An 18,012-nucleotide genomic window follows, 5' to 3' on the forward strand; every position below is an offset into this window, starting at 1 on the left:
TAGAGCAAAGTATCTCCTTCAGATAGGCAAAAACTGACTTTTTAAACTTTTGATAAATCAAGTTGCCTTCCTTCCAGTCGACAAGCCCAGCGTCATTCATAAAAACAAGGTGATACAAAATCCAGCCCTGTTTTGCACTGTACTTTATAGATTGGGGTCACTCCAACTTCATCCTGGGAGCCAGTGTGCTTGGAAGAAATAATATCCCACCCTCAACAACTCAGCCACACAGAACAGCCATAGTGTAAAATGTATCAATTAGGTATGGCCACCATCAAATCACCCTGGGGCACAAAGTCTGTTTGCACTGCAGACCACCAGGCATATAATGGGATCATTTGGCACCATTTTGCCTGGACTAGTATTTATTCCTGGTCTTTCAAAGGCATATAAAATATGTAAACATTCTTTCCTAGCATTGGTCCAAGTGAATAGTCTCACTTAGCTACAAAATAGCTGAACATCAGTGTGCCTTCAAATCTATATTCATTGCATACGAGCAGCAGCTACATTTGCAACATTCCTCCAAGCTATATTCCCAGGGATTAGCCATCCACTCTTGCCCAGCACATTAGATTGGTCACCTCTCCCAGAGAGCTGCAATGTTTGGAAGGGGAATAATCTGTATGGTCATTTTTTAAAGATTAGATTTTCAGGTAAGCGTGTTTTTCATGCATGACTGTAAATCACAGAAAATATGATAAAACGTTTGGATATTTAGCTGTAATTTTCATTTTATAATAAAATGCAAAAGGTTATTGAGAGCATATGAGTCTCTCCAGCGCTCTGGAGGAAATGAATTATCTGCACACTTTTATATCTGGATTCTGCCCTGCATAATATGGAAATAAGCCCATAACAATTGCTCCTATGGAAGATTTCTGGCATGACTGTCATAGGTGAAGGATGACTGCCTTGCTCCTGTTTAATTTCTCAGAAGCCTTCATGTTGCACATATAGAACTGTGTGCCAAGGTTTGGGGGTAGGAAGCACTGCTCTTTGATGGTTCTCTTCTTTCCAAAAAAATTTAGGAAGGTGGAGAAAAGTCTTAGTTTTCTTCCTATTGGTATTGTATGTACATGAAGCTGCAGGAAGGTGGGGGATAATCCATTAGTTTGAAGTCAGGAATCATTCATATGCTGAAGATACTCACCTTTACATCAACTACCAACTGAATAGAAGTGCCCCAGGCTCTAGATAGAGACAAACATGATTAGGCCTAATCCCAACAAGTGGTATAGAAACATTATGATTTCAGATAAATTTGATCTCTAATTCTGAATAGGATCATGTTTTGCCAGTCAGATTTGTCCCATAAAATAAGGTCCTTCTATTCTCACAGCTACTTGTTCATGAGGAGCAAGTAGCAGCTATGAAAGGAGATCTTTCCCAAAGTGCTGTCCTGTGCATCAGGTATAAACTTTCCTCGAGAAGTTGTCCCAACTTGTTTTTACTTATGCTTTGCTCACCTGTTGTTTGATTACTACAATGCTTTTACATTGGACTCCCTTTAAAGACGACTTGCAAAACTTCACCTGGTCCAGAAAAAGTGGCTGAGACAGATGACTATTAATCAGTTCACAGTATAACTGCTCTGAGAATTGCACTATTTACCAATTTGCTTCCCGGTGCAATTTAGGGTCTCGGTGTTGTCACTTTCATAGCACTATGTAGATTAAAACTTGTGTATCTTTGTAGCTATGTATTCTCAATGATTTCTGCTCATCTATTAAGATCAGGAAGAAAGTGCTTTATCCCAGGCCCTTTTTCAGGGAATGTCATCTGCAGAAATCATAGGACAAGGCTTCTTCAATTGCTGCTCCTATTTCTGCAACACCATTCATCCATTGGCTTTTGCATTTCTGAGTTTTCTAAAACACCTGTTTTTGCCAGGCCTTTGGGACATATTATTATCTTGTTCCTGCCTGCAGAAGAATTAGCTGCATGTGAATTGTTGCTAATGACCCCTGAGATCTTTGGGCTAATATTTTTATTTAGTATTTTTAATTGGATTGCTCTATAGAATATGAACACCATTAGGATTCTACTATGATTGGAGCCCAGCAAACAGTGAAATAGACAGACACATTTGTTTATCTGTATCTATTTCTGTATCGTCTATATTTATGTCTAATCTATATCTCTATATCTATCCATCCATTTAATTTTTCTAAGTCATATGTAAACTCAGAATGCACTGGCTTCCTTATAGAAATGCTATTGGGTGGGAAAAAAATATAAGAAATACATATTCATAAAAAAATAAACTACACAAGAAATTCAGAATTTTGTATATTATGTGGCCTTTTTTTAATGGATTGAGAAGCATTAAGGTGTTAAGACCATCTAAGATGCCAGGAGAAACACTGGCCTGCTGTTACATGTTATTTACCAGCAGTTGCTGCATGAAGAATTCAGAATCTGAAGATTTCATAGTGTGGAGGTCCTCTGCTCATCTTAATCTATTAATATACATAGCCAAGCAGTCATTTGGGAATATGATGATTTCAGAAATAAAATAGTTTGTTTCAGCTTGCTTTTAGCTGTTATTTTACACTGTCCTTCAGAGCACAGTGCCTTGTATGTAATGAAGTGTGGATGTAATTTATCATGGCACATTAATATACCTAAATCATCTGAGCTGATTTAGAGCAAATTAGTCCCATTCTGTAATCTCACCATTGTATCAGTTGAGAAATAACTCATTTGTAACCCTGTCTTTTTTATTGTGCGTATATCACAGTAGCATCGTATAATTTCACACCAAACCAAAGGCAGCAAGATCAGTTCACATGTTCAGGTGTCATGGCACTAAAGGAATGGACTGGTTTTATTTGGAGTTGCAGTATTTAGCTTTTCCTGCTGTTTTAGTCCATCAAGCAGTCTTTCAGCTTTAAGAACTATGTGAATAATCTTTGGTTTGCTAGTGTTTTGTTTTGTTTTGTGCCTTGAAATATCTGGCAGCAGATTCTTCTTCCTGATCAGGTTGAAATGTTGTACAGTTACTACCTCACTGAATAATTGCACCCCCCTTTCAGCAGATTGCATTATTACAACCCTTATTCGTGTTCTTTTATCTATCTGTTATTTATCTGTATGAGTGTGCATGCCCACACAATTTAGGCAGATGTGTTTTGGGGGAGAGTGATAAATAACATCTTATTAAAGAGCAAAATGTATCCCGTAGCCTATATCTGCGTTCTCCATTCAGAATTTTCAGTGTTACTTCACCCGCTACTTAAAAGCTTAAGAAAATGTTATTTGCATATCTTTGTCTAGTCTTAGGTTTAGAGCAGAAATGTTCAGGTTGAATATGTTACTATGCTCTCATAATCCTCATTTGCAACATTCCTTGATACTTTCCCACAACTCAATGAGGAAGCCTGGGAAGCTTACAGGGGAAAAGTCAAAGGGAATAACATGATTGCGGCCAGTGGTGGGATGCAAGCGGTTTAACAACTGGTTCGGTGAGAGCGCGTCTGCATCCTTTGCACATGTGTGCACCTAATACGTGCTTTGCTAATGCACAGCATTTAAAAGACACCCATTTTAAGCTTAAAAACTTACCTTCTGTGTCAGCGCTGGTGTGTAAAACAGCTGCATGGCAATCCACTGTGCAGCGTGAATCAGCTATGCTAAAAAAACGGAAATATAGGACAGGAAAGAGCAGGGGCAAATGGGTGGGGCCAACTGCTCACCGGAACTACTGGTTTGCCCGAACCGGTCTGAACCAGATGAATCCCATCCCTGATTGCGGCTGATGGCTGGACTGTGGCAGAGGTTTGGGCTTCCATTTTCTGTTTAGATGAAGTAATATATCTGAAAGGATGATCCAGTGAGTCATAAGTTGTCTAGTATATTATGAAAGCTTCATTACAGGTATAGGCTCATTATCTTAAAAGTAATGTGAAATAGCTAAAATGTAGTTATTTGTCACTGTTACAAAGAAATTACCAATATTATTATTTAATAGTCCTCACTGTAGTGGCACACTAGAATGAAAAAAACTAAATTGTGAAAAAATGAATGTTTTAGTTTGTTTAAATCCAAATTATCATTGTTATGCTTTTATTTTAAGAAAAAAAGAAGATACTTTGACTTTTAAATTTTGCTAGGAAAGGGGAAAGTATTTGCTTTGAGAAATAGAAGTGACAGAATGATTTTAAGTTTAGGAATGATGGTAAAAGTGCTACATTACAGCTGCCTTTCCAAATAGATTCCTCCTGGGTGTGTTGTATGGTATGATAATATATGTATTATTTATTGGTTTGTTTGTTCATTTATTTATGTCAAGTGCTTTTATGCTGCTTCAACCAATGCAAATGTAAAATAGTGTCAAAAATGTAATTAACAATAAGAAATAGGGAAGTCCTAATACATTTGGAGTAGATATGGTTCAGTCATCTAGGAGTATAAACAAAAAATCAAGATGATGGCCATTAGCCATGATAGAGCAGTTGAATCAAGTACGTCAAGTAAATGAGGGCAGATACGATATTGTTGCCATTACAGAAACTTGGTGGGATGAAACCCACAAATACAGCTAGAAGGATTTAAATTATTTAAAAGAAATAGGCCAAATAAAAGAGGAGGTGGAGTTGCACTATATATAAGAAATAACTACATCTCTACAGAAATAGAGGACAACAATGATGAGAACTATCTTGAATGCATTTGGGTCAATATTAAAGGTTGGGGGGAGAGGGGAACAACATTGCCATAGGTCTATACTACAGGCCACCCAACCAAGCAGAGGAAGTAGATGAACTTTTTGCTACTCAGCTAACTAAGGTATCTAGGAAGCACACCACAATAGTAATCAGGGATTTTAACTACCCTGACATCAACTTGGAAACAAACTCTGCACCAAGTGGAAGATCCAACAGGTTCCTAATGAACCTGGCAGACAACTTTGTTTCCCAAAAAGTAGAGAAGGGAACAAGGGGATCAGCCATATTAGACTTAATTCTCACTAACAGAGAGGAAATGATAGAAGGTGTTGAAGCCATAGGAACCCTGGAGGCAAGTGACCATGCAATATTGGAATTCAACATTATGCAAACACAAGTAGCAGAACAAAGTCAAACTAGAGTCTTGGATTTTAAGAGAGCTAATTTCAATAAACTTAGAGAGAGCTTATTTATTTATTTTATTATTCACATTTATAGACCGCCCCCTCTCCCGGAAAGGACTCGGGGCGGTGTACAGTCATTAAAATACGTTATAAAATACATACATAAAACAGTTAAACAATTAAATACGTAGGTGAAGGAGGTTGTAAGACTGTAATAGAATAATAAATATAGTACATTAAAAGCTTATTAAAACCCCAAACCCAATTAAAATGAATAAATCCCCGGGAGGTAAAACTAAGAAAGTGCCAGGCCAGCTGATTGAAATAGGTGAGTCTTTAACTTTTGCCGGAAGGAACGGAGGTCGGTGGTAGTTCGAATGTCTGGGGGGAGGTCATTCCAGAGGGTTGGGCCCATCACAGAGAAGGATCTACTCCTAGGTGTCGCCCGCTGGCATTGCCTAGCAGACTGCACCAGGAGGAGCCCCTCCCTGTGTGAGCGGATAGGTCGCAGGGACGTGTGTGGTAGGATGCGATTCTTGGGAAGAATTCCATGGATGAGAATCCTCAAGGGGAAAACAACTCAAGAATGAGATTACAAAAGCTCAGTCTACACAATACCAATGAAGAAGAAAAATAACAGCTCCCAAAAGAAACCAGCATGGCTGCATAAAGAACTCTCTGACAAATTGAAAGACAAAAAAGTTAAGTATAAAAAGTGGAAAGAGGAGGACATAACTAAGGCAGAATATCAGCAAATAATCTGAGCCTGTAAAGATGAAGTAAGGAAAGCTAAGGCTCACAAAGAAGAAAGGCTTGCCACAAAAGTAAAAAATAACAAAAAAGCTTCTTCCAACATGTTAAAAACAACAAAAAGGTTAAAGAAACAATTGGCCCATTGCTGGGAGAAAGTGGCAAGAAGGTGACAAGCAACAGGGAGAAAGCAGAACTAACTCATTATAACTCATTTTTTGCCTTTGTATTTACACAAAGAGATAAAACAGTCCAACTTATCAAAAACAGCACCACAAAAATCAGATTAGGAACACAAATTGAAATAGGGAAGAAAATGGTAAGTGAGCACCTGTCTACCCTAGATGAGTTCAAATCACCAGGACCGGACGGATTACATCCAGGGTTCTGAAGGAACTGGCAGATAAGTTATCAGAATCACTGAACTACTGAATATCTTTCAGAGATCCTGGAGCACCGGGGAACTGCCAGAGGACTGGAAAAGAGCTGATGTGGTTCCCATCTTCAAAAAAGGAAAAAAAATAGATCCAGGAAACTATAGACCTATCAGCCTGACCTCAATACCAGGAAAGATTCTGGAAAAAATAATCAAGCAACAAATTAGCGAACACCTAGAAGTAAACAAAGTAATAGCCAAAAGCCAACAGGGGTTTGTCAAAAACAGATCATGCCAGACTAATCTTATTGCATTCTTTGACAAAGTGACAATATTGGTGGACAAGAGGAATGCCGTCGATATAGTTTACCTGGACTTCTGTAAGGCATTTGATAAAGTAGACCATAACCTACTACTAGAAAAAGTAGAAGAATGTGGGTTGGACAGCATCACCACCAGATGGATTCGTAACTGGCTGACCAACTGCACTCAACGTGTAGTCCTCAATGGAACTGCATCTACATGGAGGGAAGTGTGCAGTGGAGTACACCAAGGATTTTTTTTAGGCCCAGTATTCTTCAACATCTTCATCAATGATTTGGATGAGGGAATAAATGGGGAACTCATCAAATTTGGAAATGACACCAAGCTGGCAGGAATAGCCAACACTCCAAAAGACAGGCTAAAGATACAGAAGGATCTTGACAAACTTGAACATTGGGCACTATCTAATAAAATGAAATTCAATGGTGAAAAGAGTAAGGTTCTACATTTAGGCAAGAAAAACGAAATGCACAGGTACAGTATAGGTGGTACCTTCCTCAATAGTAACTGTGAGAGGGATCTTGGAGTCCTAGTGGACAACCATTTAAATATGAGCCAGCAGTGTGCAGCAGCTGCCAAAAAAAGCCAACACAGTTCTAGGCTGCATCAACAGAGGGATAGAATCAAGATCACGTGAAGTGTTAATATCATTTTATAATGCCTTGGTAAGGCCACCTTGGAATACTGCCTTCAGTTTTGGTCACCATGATGTAAAAAAGATGAGGAGACTCTAGAAAGAGTGCAGAGAAGAGCAACAAAGATGATTAGGGGACTGGAGACAAAAACATATGAAGAACGGTTGCAGGAACTGGGTATGTCTAGTTTAATGAAAAGAAGGACTAGGGGAGACATGATAGCAGTGTTCCAATATCTCAGGGGTTGCCACAAAGAAGAGGGAGTCAAACTACTCTCCAAGGCACCTGAGGGTAGAACAAGAAGCAATGGGTGAAAACTAATAAAGGAGAGAAGCAACTTAGAACTGAGGAGAAATTTCCTGACAGTTAGAACAATTAATCAGTGGAACAGCTTGCCTCCAGAAGTTGTGAATGCCCCAACACTGGAAGTCTTTAAGAAGATGTTGGATAGCCATTTGTTTGGAATGGTATAGGGTTTCCTGCCTAGGCAGGGGGTTGGACTAGAAGACCTCCAAGGTCCCTTCCAACTCTGCTATTGTATTGCATTGTAATATGTGTGAGAGAGGGAGGGGGGAGGGATGATTTGCAGAGAAAAATAGGTGCATCTTCAATCACACCATTGTAGCCACAATCTTGATATTTTTAAACCATACCCTGTAGACATGCTTTGTTTAGAAGCTTATTTCCAGCTGTAATCACTCAAAAACTTTTGAGAAACCCTGACAAAAAAAGCTCATTTTTAAGAGGCATGCTGTTTCTGATTATGGCAGGTACTTTTTGATGGCATGATTGTAGGCTTTGTTTAATTTAATCACTATGAAATTGCCTAATCCCTTTGTAAAGTCGGCAAAGTCAATAATTTATACCCTCTTCATCAGCTGGGAATTCCTCACATTACTTAATTTTCTTTAATTGCTATCAAACTATTTCACTTGATCTACGATTATAGGGTTATAGAAGAACATTATATGTCCCTTTTCTCCCTCTTTTCCATTTCTTTTTAATTTTTGTTATGTCTCCCCTACCATCAGCATCATAGATATCATTTCTCTGTATAAGTTAATGAGCATTATCCTCTTAACATTTATATTAATGTTTTTTCATTGTTCCTTGCCCTTCTCCTGTAACAGTTTACTTGACAGCCCAAACCGTCTGGATGAAGAACATAAACTGATCGCCCGGTATGCCGCAAGACTGGCAGCAGAGACTACTTCATCAGTAAGTAATTTTAATTAGGGGGAAAGATGTTTCTTATATATATGAAAATCTTTGCCAAGACAATCCTTGTAATTGCAGTCTGGCTTTTCCCTTGGATGTGCTTGTTTGCATCTAATGAATCTAAATACAGTTAAAGAAAAATTGGTACAAGCACCAGCCCTACCCTTAGGCAACTGAAAGAATTGTCTCAGATAGTGGATAGTTGATGAAGTGCAACTATGGCAGCCATTTATGTATTCCTCCTGAAATATCTGTTTTCTCTGAGAAGTTAGAATTCATTATGCTACAGAACTAGTTCCGGGTGTCCCAAAGAAACCTCCTTCCAGTTGTATGGTTACTAAATTAACAAAATCTACTAATGTAATATGTTTGTACAAACATACCGTGTTTCCCCGAAAATAGGACAGGGTCTTATTTTCTTTTTATTCCCAAAATAAGCACTTTGCCTTATTTTTGGGGAGATCTTATTATTTTTAAGGTGCAGGAGGCGGTGAGTGTAGTCACCTCATGGCTGTTGCTCTGTTGCAATATTTTCGTGGAGGGCTTATTTTAGCGCATGCGCTCAAAAGCCCGATTTGGCTTATTATCCGGGGAGGTCTTATTTTTGGAGAAACAGGGTATATACTTCACATTCTTAGTTCCTGCTTGTGGAAAATATTTAGACCCTTCAGTGTCTTATAGCTGTAATTTTTTAAGCATTTTAAATTGTGTTATTTCATTATTCGGTGTTTTGTTGTTTTAGCATTGCTTTTCAAATTGTATTTTTGTTCTTTAAAACAGGGTATGAATTTATATGTAAAATAAACAAATGACAATTATTAGTAACAATAACAATATTAATAAGAGCTAGCAAATTCTAAAAAACAAAACAAATTGTCCTATTAAAAGTCTTCTGTGAGATTAAAAAAAAATCTGGCTTCTTGCTTTGCGCACAGTCTTTTGTGTTGCTAAGGCTGGGCTTCTGAGATTATTTGTCTTTGCTTCTTTTTTCTTTCAAGGCTTTGAGAGAGCACCAAGCTTCATTCACTTAATTTCTTTGTAGTATTAGAAAACAGACTTCTCGTCTTAAAGAAAAAAACCCAAATGATAGCTTTGGGAGGTGCCCACTGAAGCAGATGAAATTTCTAAGTATAAACTAAGAGCTTTGGAGATTTGATATTGCAGGGACAACAAAGGGAGAAGCTCACCCAACAATGTAGCTTTAGGGCAAAAGGGCCTTCAGTGACCAGGTGGGCTTTCTTCTTCTTTCACCCCTGTGTGCTTTGAAATTTCTCTGATACATATTGAAGATACCTTAGTTTTTCTGTGCCTCAGAAAAATGATCTGTACTTTATTGTTAAGGTTTGGAGTTGGTTTGGAATCAATATAATATATATTGTACCTCAGGCAAACAAAGAACATTAGATAGTCGCCCATGCAATGTGCAGAATAAATTCTTGCCACAAGCAAGTTATTGATTATACAGCAACTCATTTGATGACATTAGGCAATGGATGATTACCTAATACTATTAAGTAATTAAGCTCCCAGTTAGAAGAGCGAGTATGCAGAGAAGTGTAATGAGAGTGATATGGAATAACACGCACAAATCAGCATACAGAGACACTGAATAGTATAAAAATATAATAGTTTACTATGTAGAAATATAGAAGTATTCAGAGTCCAGTTAATAGTCCAAGTCATCCACGGTTCAGTAATTCAGTTATCAAAATAGTCAGTCTAGCACACAAAATATAGCTAACAGTAGCAAACCACAATACCTCAGTATACACCAACCAGCTTCTAACAAAACAGAGATCTAACAGCCATTCTGGCTCCCTCTTATGGCTGCTTGAGGTAACAAACCAATTACATCTATTAAGCATTTAAAGTAACAGTAAAGTAATCATAGCTTATATACATTGCCAAGCCAAGCCTAGGGTTACATCCCTAACAACTATAGTGAAACTTGTTTTCCAATTTCTAAAACCTTACTTTAGTTCTCAAAGAGGCTTCTGGTCATTCCCTCAGATTTAATTAATTTCCTTCAATTTTTGTGATATTTTTGAATCTTTTTAGGGTAGAGGAATGTGTATGTAAGTGTCTACTATGCACGCTTGAATCATTGTGTATGTACCTCATTTGCCTGTGCTTTCTTATTAGAAGCATTATATAAGGTTCCCTTAAGATGCTATTCCTTAAGATTTAACTTCAAGCCTATAAAATCAAAAGAAGCCACAGATCACTGAATAGATTATAATATAAAGTACGCCTAAGGCAGCTGCAACAACTTTGTACCCCATCTATGAGAGATTTGGTTTCACCAAATTGTTTTTCTTTGAGGGGAAAAAGCCTAGAAAACTGCTTCTGGTAATTGTTGTTCCCTTTTCCTCCCCTTTAGCAACAGAAGAAATATTATGTATTAGGTATAATTATCTCTCATTAAAGTGTTAACTGTGCAACTAGCAATTGGCAATATCATAGAAAATCATTTTTAATTAGCAATTGGATTGTACTGGCCAGAAAGAAGAACAAAGTCTAACTGAATATAACTTAATAAACTCTACTTGACCTCTTTGCCATAGGTTGAGTTTCTCTTCTTGCTTTCTAATTCTTAATGTTCTGAATTACCTATATATAGATTCTTCATTACCTACAATCATATAGATTTCTTCTCAAAAGTATATTCCCTGAATTTAATAAAATTATAAGAATCTCCACTTACTTGCCCTACCCCAACCAAGTCAGCAGAGGTTGCTTTAACTTATATTTGAAGCTGGCACCTTTTTCTCATACCACTTCCAGCCACTCTAGCACTCTTCTTCTTGACTATTTACTCTCAAGAGGAAGCAGTTGTATCTGGCCAAGAATTTAGTCAGCAGACCTTCCTGGCTTTCTTACTAGTGAAAGAAAACTGTAGGTTACAATTCAGGGACCTCTAGAGGTTTGTTTGGTTGGATGTGCCTATTATATCCACTTACAAATACATAGAATTACAGCTTAAAGCAGACTATTGTCTGTTGTGTTTTAATTTTACTATCTGTCCACCATTTCACTGCTTTATAAAACAAAAGGCTCCGTCACACAGACTTAAAGAGCCATGGTGGCACGGTGGTTAGAATGCAGTACTGCAGGCTACTTCTGCTGACTGCCAGCTGACTGCAATTTGACAGTTCGAATCTCAACAGGCTTAAGGTTGACTCAGCCTTTCGCCCTTCCGAGGTTGGTAAACTGAGGACCCAGATTGTTGGGGGCAATATGCTGACTCTGTAAACCGCTTAGAGAGGTCTGTAAAGCACTGTGAAGTGGTATATAAGTCTAAATGCTATTGCTATTGCTATTAAATACTAATACGTTTTATTTAGCTCACAATGTCTATGGAAACACCCTAGTTCTACCCTTATTGTATATGGGTAAGATTTCTATTAAAATTTGCCAGTTCTTACAGTTACATTGTAAATTACAAGCAAGGTTATTATCATCTATGTTACCATAGAGGTGAAATGAGAAAAATTATATATTTGTCAAATATATAGTGTGAAATCTCAGCTAAAGTGAATTTTGAATCCAGGGACTTAGCTATGACGTTATGCTTATGGACAATATACTTAGATATACTAAGGGACAAAACTACCATTTTCTTCCTTTAAATATATTCATTTGCATATATGTGATAACAGGTTCGATCTGTTTTACAGCAGCCACAACAGCAACCACAACAAAGAGGCACTCCAGATATTTCATTCTCTATTGATGCAAATAAGCAACAGCGACAGCTTATTGCAGAACTTGAAAATAAGAACAGGTAAAGTCCCAAAATGTACATTAAGCCAAATGTATGTCTGTGGATGAAACATATTGCATGTATAGTTGGTATCAAGGCAAAATTCACAATATTGCATATAAGGAAACCCACTGATATATTACAAGTGACCATTATACAGAAGAGTTTACTGTATATACTTGAGTATAAGCCGAATTTTTCAGCCCACTTTTTGGGCTGAAAAATCCACTTCGGCTTATACTCCAGTGAACAAAAAAAAAAAAAAGAAGTTACCGAGGACTTGCGCGCGGCCGTCCCTCAACTGTCCTGTGTCCTTCCTTCCTGGCTCCCCAAGGGGGCGTGAGGGGCAGCGTCCCTTCAGACTCCACCTCTTCTTTTTGCTTGCAATGTCTCGCCGTGTTCTTTGTTTCTCCTCGCTTTCCAACCCCCCTCCTCCGCCGCCGCCCCCATTTGCTTTCTCTTGACAGCTGCGGTTCCTTCCGATTCGGCTGCAAATCCCGCCCCCCACCTCTAGCCCCTTCAGAGACAGCCCGGCCGTAAGGAAAGAAAGAAAAGTAAAAACTCCCCGTCACTCCCCACCTGGCCTCCCTTGTCCTGCCAAGCACCGAAGAGCGCGCGCGTGCTCTCCCACCCATGGCAGAGCGCCCCGCTTGCAGGTGGCCAGCGAGAGAATGAATTCCCCACCCCCGGGGTGCTTCTGCTTTGAAACCCCTCCTCCGGGATTCCATCTTCTCCACGCTCGAGCTCCTTAGGCGGTACTTAGGCGAAGGAGCGCGCGCTTGTGCGCACGCCCAAAGCTCTTGCCCGGAATGCACTTTTGCTTTCACCAGCGGAGCAAACTATCCCCTTTTTCTATCTACGGCTTCGCCGCGGGGGCCCAAGATCCTTGCTGCTTGGACTGCTTTCTTCGGGGAGTGAGCAATGTCCGATTTGAGACGCTAGTCGTTAAGCGAAAGAGTTGCTCGTGCTTGAGGAGAGTGAATCTCACTTGCTGAGCAAGAGGGAGGAGACCCAGCTAGCAGGCAGGCAGGCAGATTCTTCGCTAGATTCGCCCAATCCCGGGCGGACTGGGAATTTTCTCGCGGCTACCTCCCTGTTTCTTGTGTTCTAGAAATAGTTATTTCTCCCCCGCGTTCTCTCGAAATAGCTGAAGCTTCCAATTTTCCAATTTACCGTGAGCTGCTGCATTTCCCAGCCTCGGCTTATACTCGAGTCAATAACTTTTTCCAGTTTTTTGGGGTAAAATTAGGGGTCTCGGCTTATACTCGAGTCGGCTTATACTCAAGTATATACGGTACTTCTTTTCTTTGCCATGACATTATTACAGGGTTAGTATTTTAAAATACATTTAAGATTTTAGTGATAGAAATCTCGTCCCTTTTCTTCAGAAAACACATGATATAATAAGGCGAGAGAAAGAAAGAAAATAGCAGGGTTGAAGGAGAAATAATATGCTAATATTACAATATAACCAGTTTACTATAGTGGTTAAGGCACCAATTTAGAAACCATGAGATCTAGTGCCATATTAGGCATGAAGCCAGTCATTTTTATCTTATAATAGTTAATCTTTCAGCCTTGCGAAGTGACTAGAGAGAATTATCAGTCTTCTAAGGTGTGTGCTGGTGATTGATAGCCCTAGTTCTGATCAATTTTTGCAGTGTTTTGCAGGCAGCAACTTCTTGAATTACCTCTGTGGCAATTTTTGAAGAGTTCCCAGATGGAGGGCAAAGGATTTGTTGTCAGAAGAGCAGCTTTAAACATTTAAAAGCTTCTCTGAGTGCTATGATTTGCTCACTAAGATCCAGAAGATTATTCATAATTAGTTGACATTATTTGCAATGATCTGTGTTAAACAACTTTTCTCATTAAAAAAAAAAATCATATCATTTTTAAAAAATTCTCTCTTCCTATGCCAGAGAAATCTTACAAGAGATTCACAGGCTGAGGCTTGAACATGAGCAGGCATCTCAGACTACCCCAGAAAAGGCAGCACAAAACCCTACACTCCTGGCAGAGCTTCGCCTCCTGAGGTAAATATGCGAATGAGATATGGGGAGGTAGAGATACACTATGTTGCCAAAAGTATTTTGCTCACCTGCCTTTACTCGCATATGAACTTACTGTAAGTGGCATCCCATTCCTAATCCATAGGGTTCAATATGACTTCGGTCCACCCTTTGCAGCTATAACAGCTTCTTCTGGGAAGGCTGTCCACAAGGTTTAGGAGCGTGTTTATGGGAATTTTTTACCATTCTTCCAGAAGTGCATTTGTGAGGTCACACACTGATGTTAGACGAGTTTATGTGGCCTACCACTTCATGGCTGAGTTTCTGACATTCCCAAACACTTCCACGTTCTTATAATACAGCTGACAGTTGACTGTGGAATATTTAGGAGCAAGGAAATTTCACGACTGGATTTGTTGCACTGGTGGCATCCTATCACAGTTCCACGCGGGAATTCACTGTGCTCCTGAGAGTGACCCATTCTTTCACAAATATTTGTAAAAACAGTCTGCATGCCTAGGTACTTGGTTTTATACACCTGTGGCCATGGAAGTGATTGGAACACCTGATTCTGATTATTTGGATGGGTGAGCAAATACTTTTGGCAATATAGTGTATGTCACATTTAGCGCAACACCTCTTGTCTGTTTTGTTTAATTCCATGTAAGACTGTCTATTTTGGGTAAGAAATAATAACCATTTTTAAACAAGCAAGAGTATTCATTATTTTAATATTCCACTGAAAGCACACATCCCTTTGTAGAGCTACTTTCGTTAACATTTTGAATACAAATAAGAGTTATCCTTACTTTATCGCCAAGGTTGAATAAAACCAGTTGTTCCGTTCAAAGAGCCAAAAGAAATATGCATAGTTTAACATCCAGTTTAAAATGGACATAGAGCCAGTGCAAGACTATATATTACAATTAAAATGTTAGACTTAGCCTAAGGAGACACAGTTCTTGCTCACTGGATGGTTTTACAGAGTTATTTTTGTGGAGAAAAAATTAATGAAGGCCCCCTAAGGCACTCTATACTGTCAGAGAAATGGTAAAAGTAAAGCATGCTGACATGTTTATGAATAGAGAATTATTGCTGTTGTTCCCGGCAGTTCATGTCTAAGTTTGGAAGATCCATCCACATAGGAAATCAAGTACAGTTCTTATATTCAGATTGTCATATACCTCAGATGCAAATGCAGACTTTCTGTTCCATGTTTATGCACTGCTTTCATCTTCACTGCTTGTTGTTTAGACAGAGGAAAGACGAGTTGGAACAGAGAATGTCAGCTCTTCAGGAAAGCCGAAGAGAACTCATGGTTCAGTTAGAAGGCCTCATGAAACTACTCAAGGTAAAATGTTCCAGCACTGTATTAAGCAAAATAGGTCTATAAAATTGCAATTAAAAAGTACAGTTTTATTATGGTATCATTATTTTCATTCTACAGATAGGCAGAGAGGTTTGTGGTCAGATATGTTCCTCATTTGCTACAGCAATCATTTGCTTCTGTTCTCTAAATAAAAATCATATTATTGCATTACCTTACTACTCTGTGACTTGCAGCTCGATTGTTACCATAAAAACAGCCTGAATTGAGTTTATTTGGTGGTCTTTTTCTGCAAATAAAGAATTACCTCCTTGCTCCTTGAAGTTAGTAAGTGCTGTTAAGAATCTAAAAGAATCTAATTTATATGTCTTTTGTCAATCTCTTCAGCACAAGTAATCTGAACAACAATTAATATAAAAGTATTAATGCTCCTGAGAAGAAAATAAGCTGGGGAGGTTGTAATGTGTAATTATTTGGAATTCTTGAAAATATGACATTTTAGACCTGGCCTAAACTGGCAAAAGCCCTCTTTGACTTACCAGAGATAAACTGTGAAGATGAGGAGGGTTTGATCCTGGTACTCTCAGAATAGAATCACAGCAATTGTTCAGTGAAATGACTACTAGGCAGTTTTCCTGCATCTTATATTAATTGTGTCATTGTTAATTTTTAGGAAAACATTTAAAACATAAATGCTACTAGGGCATAAACACTGGTTCCGAAAATAGTCAAATAGGTATTTGAAGAATGGAAATGTGCATCTAAAAGACTTCAGCCTAGTTTTCAGAGCTGTTTGAAAGGAATCATCCCATACTACTAGCAGGAAAAAACCTGTCCCTTCCCTTGCAGTCTGCTAAGTAAGAAAGAAATGATTAAAGAGATGAAAAGTTAAAGAGGAGTAATGGAGACTGAAGTTGATGAGGAAAAGGTACTGGCCCAAGGTAGTAGCTTTATGTTATGCCCCAAGCATGCAACTGCAAACTTTTCTCCCCTAAAATAACAAGGCTGAAGACAAAAAAAAAGCTGTTTAATAACTTTACCAACGGGGCATGAAGGCATTGATAATATTTATTATTATTTTATGTTAATATTTATATTGCCACCTCCTCCCAAAATTGAGAGAGTTGCACACTGTTGCTGGCAATAGCAGATATTTTGTTACACTGCAGTTCACTTCTTTTTTAGAATCATCTAATTCATGATCATCCCATTTTTCTTTAGGAAGAAGAATTGAAGCAGGGAGTAAGTTATTTAGTCTGTCAATGTCACTAACACATAGGGAGTGTTGTTGTGGTCCAAATGTGTGCTGTAAATCCACATACATAAAATGTGCATACTGCTGTGGACAATTAAACAACACTATATTGCATGCCTTTAACCATTTATCTAAATAATTAAAGTACTATATTCAATCATCTAATTATGAGATAGTTTCTTGAGATGTTGCTAAAAATGTAAGCGATCTGCATGGCTTTCTGCTGACTTAAAAATACTTCATCATTAAACAGTAACAACCCTTTACAAGCCATAGTAGTATATGAATCTTATAGTGAAGGAATAGTTAGGTTACTGATAAACATACTTGGTCTGCTTGATTTTATTTGTCCAAATAAATCACTCCTAAAAAGTAAGGCAATAAGAGTTTTACAGAATCAGGCACAGTCCTGTCTGGTCTAACATTCAGTTCACGTTCTTCTTTTCCAAGAACGCATGCAGGCTAATAATACAAGAAAAATGTCAAACATAGATTCAAAAAGGTTTTTTTTTTCTGTTAAGATGCAATTTGCATGTTTTTTGTAAATATATTAATATTAGTGAATAACTAACTCCATGGATTTACTAAACTGTAGCATAATAACTGGTCAAGAGATACTGTGAGAGGTTTCTCATTATAACAAAGCTGAACTTTGATTTTCAGTTCAGTGCAATTGACGGCATAGTCGCTCACTGACAAAAGGCAAACTAGTAGCACTGAGTCAACGTTATGTCAATATCGGCTTCTAATTAAATTTTGACAAAATGTATTTTGGAGCAAAGAACCCTTGTTAATGCTTAATATGACAAAAAGGTGTAAAAGAAATGCATTGTTGAAGTTTTTTGGAGTAAAAGAATTGGGAAAAGTAGAATCAGTTTCATAAACATATGAAGTATTAAGGTCAGTATATATTGTTTTACTTTCTTTAATGTATTCTGTTTAAGCATGCAGCATTATAGAGCATCTTGAAATGTACATTAATTTAAACACAGAATGATTCAATTGCTATGGTGAGGTGTTTTGCACTCCGTCGTGCTTTAGAACACTTTCAAGTTCAAAACTTGTGTTCAAGGAACATGGGAAATTCCCTGAATCTCCCTTTCTTAATGATCTTGTATGTTTTAACTAGCTAGTCCAGTATCAACCCCATCATTGATATCATAAGAGGGAGTTGTTCTTTAAGATGTAACTCCTGCCTATTATGGATCATATCATAACGATATCAATTCATATAGATACAGTCATGAAGTAGCTGGCAACACTTGGTTTTTATTTTCTTTG

At 38.1% G+C, this 18,012-nt stretch overlaps 1 protein-coding gene across 8 annotated transcripts in view; it reads left to right on the forward strand.

Moving 5' to 3' along the window:
* Window positions 1–18,012, forward strand: part of DTNA (dystrobrevin alpha) — a 170,368-nt gene that overhangs the window by 136,691 nt on the left and 15,665 nt on the right. For 5 of the 8 annotated variants that reach the window (XM_081950306.1, XM_081950309.1, XM_081950312.1 and 2 more), the window contains 5 exons: window positions 8,290–8,377; window positions 12,055–12,161; window positions 14,060–14,173; window positions 15,404–15,500; window positions 16,698–16,718. In XM_081950306.1, coding sequence (XP_081806432.1) covers window positions 8,290–8,377; window positions 12,055–12,161; window positions 14,060–14,173; window positions 15,404–15,500; window positions 16,698–16,718 — 427 coding nt within the window. The remainder of the gene's footprint in view (window positions 1–8,289; window positions 8,378–12,054; window positions 12,162–14,059; window positions 14,174–15,403; window positions 15,501–16,697; window positions 16,719–18,012) is intronic. The other 3 variants (XM_081950314.1, XM_081950307.1, XM_081950311.1) reach the window with 1 other exon arrangement.

This window comes from Natrix helvetica (genome assembly GCF_964273705.1).
Source record: "Natrix helvetica genome assembly, chromosome: 4".
Taxonomy (NCBI): domain Eukaryota; kingdom Metazoa; phylum Chordata; class Lepidosauria; order Squamata; family Natricidae; genus Natrix; species Natrix helvetica.